Source organism: Panthera uncia, assembly GCF_023721935.1.
Source record: "Panthera uncia isolate 11264 chromosome B2 unlocalized genomic scaffold, Puncia_PCG_1.0 HiC_scaffold_25, whole genome shotgun sequence".
Lineage (NCBI taxonomy): Eukaryota > Metazoa > Chordata > Mammalia > Carnivora > Felidae > Panthera > Panthera uncia.
In genome coordinates, this window is record NW_026057581.1 from 357,822 (window position 1) to 363,207 (window position 5,386).

The window sequence follows — 5,386 nt, forward strand, 5'->3', positions numbered from 1 at the left end:
AAGAAAAAAGAAAACAAAGCATAAACAGAAGCAAAGAAAGTGAACTAATATATGAACCAGCAAACAGAGTGAAACCTGAATGAAATTACATCTAGTTTCCTCTAGAACTGAAACTATGAGGCACTCTGTAGTCCATACCCTAAGCAGGTGGTGTGACTTGTGCTGGTCTCCTAGGGGATGTGCTTGGAGGGTGCAGTTGGGTGGGACTTGGTATAATGGCTGCGTTCTCCACCGTGTGGTACTGCTTAGCTTACCGGAGTGGCCAGTGTGGCATGCATGTGTGTGTATGTGCATGTGCGTGTGTAGGAGACGTGGTAATGGCTTCACCCAGGTCCTTAGTCTCTGTCATAGGAACTTCGAACTCTCACCCACCTGTGATCAAGCACCCCTCCTTTGTCTCAGGCCTCCATCCGCTCCTCGCCTCTACCCTGTCCATGTCCAAGCTGCCTGCCAGAGTTCTCAGATGGGGTTGTTTCAAAACTCTACACTTCAGAGACACCTGTGGCTTAGACCTGTGCTTAGTCTCTGGGGGAGGGTCTCGCTGAGCAATGGCTTGGTGCTGGCTCCCCCCAGAAAATGTTCATGAGATCGCACAGCAGCAGAGGTTCAGAGATTTTGGCAAATCACAACACACAGTTGGCACCAGGTTTCACCACACTCTGGTATCTCTGTCCTGATACCAGTAAATGTGGCCATTCTCAGGACCTTTGCCTGTGGGGAGGCCATATGGCCTCTACCAGGTGCTCTCCAAGCAGGGGAACCACTTCTCCCCTTGTGGCATACAGACCCTTAAGACCCTGCTATCTGCTCCTGGGGATTCACCCTGCTTCCTCACCAGAGCACCACCAGACACTGAGCTCTGAAACTTCAGATTCCATTGTTTATAGAATCCTGGTGGTATTGAAATCCTCTCTTTTCTTTCCTGTCTCTGGTTTTGGGAAACAGATTTCTTGTTCAGTCCCCTATGAGTGTTTTCACTCTTTCTCTCAATGTCTCCCCAACTTCTTTCAGGGGGGTGTTTTTCTTGCATGATTGATGCACCACACTCTCCCCTTTCCTTTTTCTTTCTCTGTCCTCTCTCTGCAAAAAAAAACTCCCTACCTTCCACGGCTTTTCTCTCCCCAGTTCACATCTCTACACCACATACCTGCCAAGTTCTGCGGCTCAAGTTATGTAGATTGTTGTGTTAATCCTCAGATCAGTTTCCTAGGTGTACAAAATGGTTTGGTGTTGATATAGCTGTGTCTCAGGGACAAGAGCAGCTCAAGGTCTCCATGCTGCTCTGCCATATTGATTCCTCTCACTGAACCTCAATTTCAACAATATTTCTTATGATGTTCTTCCTGCCTTCAATTGTTTATAGTGTGTGTTATGGAAACAAATAGTTTGGTTAACTTAGGAAAAAAAAACTAAACAATTACAAATAAAAAGCCAAATAAAATTTATTATTTGGCCTTGAATTACCAATGATCATTTTATTTATTTTTATTTTTATTTTTTCTTCCTTGCCCTACTGTGGCCTGGGGGGCAAATCCAGACAGATCTGACTGCTCCCACCTGATGCAGTTTAAATTTTTTTTTCAACGTTTTTTATTTATTTTTGGGACAGAGAGAGACAGAGCATGAACGGGGGAGGGGCAGAGAGAGATAGGGAGACACAGAATCGGAAACAGGCTCCAGGCTCCGAGCCATCAGCCCAGAGCCCGACGCGGGGCTCGAACTCACGGACTGCGAGATCGTGACCTGGCTGAAGTCGGACGCCTAACCGACTGCGCCACCCAGGTGCCCCACCAATGATCATTTTAGAATCTACTTTGTTTCCTTGAAAACAAATATCCTACCCAGTTTTTTTACTGTTTATTATTTTGACAATTTTAAGTATGTAGTGTAAACAAAGTTTTGTCTTACATCTAAGAAATCCAGGTTTAACATTCTCCTTTATTTTGTGTGTGAATGCTTATAAATTCCAACATTTGAATCAGAGTAATTCAAACTTTTCATGGATCTGGAGAAATTTAGGAATGGGAAAGACCAATGGATTTTGATTTTATGAGCACTAACCCTATACCAAGCATTATTTACTTTACTCAGTGTTTTATTTTGTATTTCCTCTCTGAGTCATAATATGCTGCAATCATTATTATAATACTTAATTTATTTGGGTCATGAATGTTTGGCTCTATGCAAGTCTGGTGCATCCATATGATGGATGTAAATGTGGCCATTAGAAACCATATTGTAGAAGAGTGTTAATGACAGGAGGAATGTCATAATATGGTGTAGGATACAAAACTATAATCTTATCTCTATTTTGAATGTATGTGCATAGGAAAATGTTGGAAAGGTATATACAAAAAATTAGCACTCAGTGACATGAAGGATTAAGAGGATAAGAAGGACAAGGAAGCTTCTCAGGAAGAGACTCAAATGACCCCACAGCTCATACAAACTGTCTGATGGATATTCACCAACCATCTCCAGGACATGGTGGAGAGTGAGGAAAGGGGCCTGCCACTTCCCATGTGGGCTTTTAAATATTTACTTATTTTTGTAAAGATGTTCCTAATGTCCTGAAGAGATATGTCTCATAGGAAATTTTGAGTATGAGGGTTTCTGGTGATGATTGTTGCATGCCTCTGTTTGATTTGTTGTGGATGCTAAATGCTCAGTGTTTATGCTGATAGAGATGATGATTGTTTTACCTATCAAGCTATATTTTCTTGTTTTTCAGATTTCACTCTTGCACCATTTGAATAACACAATTGTAGGCTTCTCATTCTCAAGAGGAAGAAAGATAACACCAAACTCTGTTCAAATTCATTATCTTGGGATTCTCCAACCTAAATGATTCACAATTTTTACTCTTCACTGTCTTCTTTCTGACCCATATCTGTACTTTGGGAGGAAATATCTTCATTATCCTGGTGTCTGTGGCTGATCCACATCTACACACCCCCATGTATCATTTTCTGAGGAATTTGGCCTTTCTTGGCATCTGCTACACCACCACCAACGTCCCCCAGATGACGGTGCATCTCCTGTCAGAGAAGAAGAGCATGTCCTATGGGGGATGTGGGGCACAACTGTTTGCATGTATTTTCTTAGAAGGATCAGAGTGTCTCCTCCTGGGGGCCATGGTGTATGACCGTTACATTGCAATCTGCAAACCTCTGCAGTACTCAGTGATTATGAACAGAGCCCTGTATGGCCGGTTAGCCAGCTCATGCTGGACTGGGGGTTCCTCAACAAGGGAGTGCACACTTCTGACCTTCTACCTGCCCTTCTGTGGCAACAACCAGATTCAGTATTTCTTCTGTGACATCTCCCCTTTGCTGATGTTGTCTTGTGGGGGCACTTCCGTCAATGATTTGGCATTGCTGTCCATTGGGGTCTTCATTGGGTGGGCTCCTTTCTTCGGTATCATCCTTTCCTACTTCTATATTATCTCTGCTATCTTGAGGATCCGCTCCTCAGAGGAGAGGCAAAAGGTATTTTCTACCTGTGCCTCGCACCTGGTCATTGTCCTTCTGTACTACGGTAGTGCCATCTTCACATACGTGTGGCCCATCTCAACATGGTCGCTGGAGAGAGACCAGCTGGTCTCTGTCCTCTGCAGTGTTGTTACTCCCATGTTAAATCCTGTCATCTGTACTTTGAAGAATAAGGACATCAGAAAGGCCTTGAAAGCGGTGGGAGAAAAGGTTGCAACCTTCACATTTCATTTCCCTTGAACTGTAGTGTTTACTTTTCTGTGATGATTAATAATAGAAAATTAGCTTCTTAGTGATACAATCTCATTGCTTCATGCCAACATTTCTAATTAAAAGTTAATTTCAATGATTAAACAAAGGGACAAAGTAAAGGGTTACTATATATTTTTGTCCCCTTCCTATTCTTGAAACACTTGTGTCTTTTCTGTATGTTTGAAACTTTTTCTAAATAGTTTAAAAAGTTAATTTGAAGCTCATGGATATAACTACAAATATAATGCTTGTCTCCACATGTACATGATTTTTGATTATTTAACATCTGTGTCAAATATATTCTTTAGTTACTCTACTGTTCTTCCATTTTGCTTTTGTCCTATGGTGAACTATCTGTTGGCCTGCATTTCTGGTTCTTGCTACATTTGTCTCAAAGTCATTTTCTTTTGTCACCTTCCTTCTTATTTTCACTGTGCTTTCAAAATCTTGAGAAAATTTTCTCTCTAAGGATGTAGAAGTTCTCCTTGTTTTCATCACTGCCAATACATTTTTCTATTGAGACTACACAAATAATTATGTCTTAATTTAGTTTCCATAAAATGACTCATTCACTTCAATTTGGACAGCAATTTAATAAACATCTTAAATTCTGCATTATGCCTGAGGGATGTAGACCTCCACAGAAATGTGTACATCAGTATGAAATGGGTCCTCTTAAGTTCAGCTCTGAAGGGACATTTCAGATTTTTCACTGACTGTGTAGAACAAATTCTGATTTATCTCCATTTGGAAAAGACCATGCCATAGTCTCTATACTCTTGTCTGTATTCTTCACCTCTAAATATGTGGCATGTTCCCATCTTCTTTAAGGAATCTCTGTAAATAACTCTACTTCTTTTTAACGTAAAAAAATGTTTATTTTTGAAAGCGAGAGAACACACACATGTGAGTGGCAGAGGGCCAGAGAGAGGGGGGGCAGAGGATCCTAAACAGGCTTTGTATTGACAGCAGAGAGCCTGATGTAGGGCTCAAACTTACAAACCCTGAGATGATGACCTGAGCAGAAGTCAGACACTTAAGTGACTGGAGCCCCCCAGGTGCCCCTGAAAATAACTCTACTTTGTATGATCTGATGCTTCTGTGCTTCTTAGGTTGGGACACATTTTTATAAAAACAGCTTTGTACACACAATAAAATTCAGAAGGACAAAAATATCTTATTTTTTTAAAAATTATAAAATATTTGGTTCACATGCTATTTAAATTTAAAACAGGGAACACAACATACATCTATAAAGAAAGGCAATTGCATGGATTTTAATTCAGATGTGAGGTGATATTTCAGTCTGGTTTGATTTGCATTTTCCTGATGGTTAGTAGATTAGATAGCTTATCATATACCTGTGGGTCATTTGTATGTCTTCTCTGAAAAAAAATGTCTATTCAAGTCCTTTGCTAATTTTTAATTTTTTTTTTTTTTTGCTACTGGGTTGTAGGGATTCCTTATATAGTTCGGATATTAACCCCTTATCATATACAGGATTTGCACATATTTTCTCCTGCTCTGTAGGTTGCCTCTTCCTTTTCTTGATTGTCTCCTTTGCTGGGTAGAAGCTTTTTAGTTCAACATAGTCCCGCTTGTTTAGTTTTGCTTTTGTTTTTTTGTGCTTTGGTGTCACATCC

General features: G+C 40.6%; 1 protein-coding gene across 1 annotated transcript; it reads left to right on the forward strand.

The window, feature by feature from the left end:
• Nucleotides 1–215: 215 nt before the first annotated feature.
• Nucleotides 216–3,836, forward strand: LOC125908478 (olfactory receptor 5V1-like). The gene is given in 2 exon segments (XM_049611320.1): nt 216–278; nt 2,769–3,836. Coding segments are annotated over 2 exon segments (1,026 nt in total). The 3' UTR covers nt 3,732–3,836.
• The last annotated feature ends 1,550 nt before the right edge of the window (nt 3,837–5,386 follow it).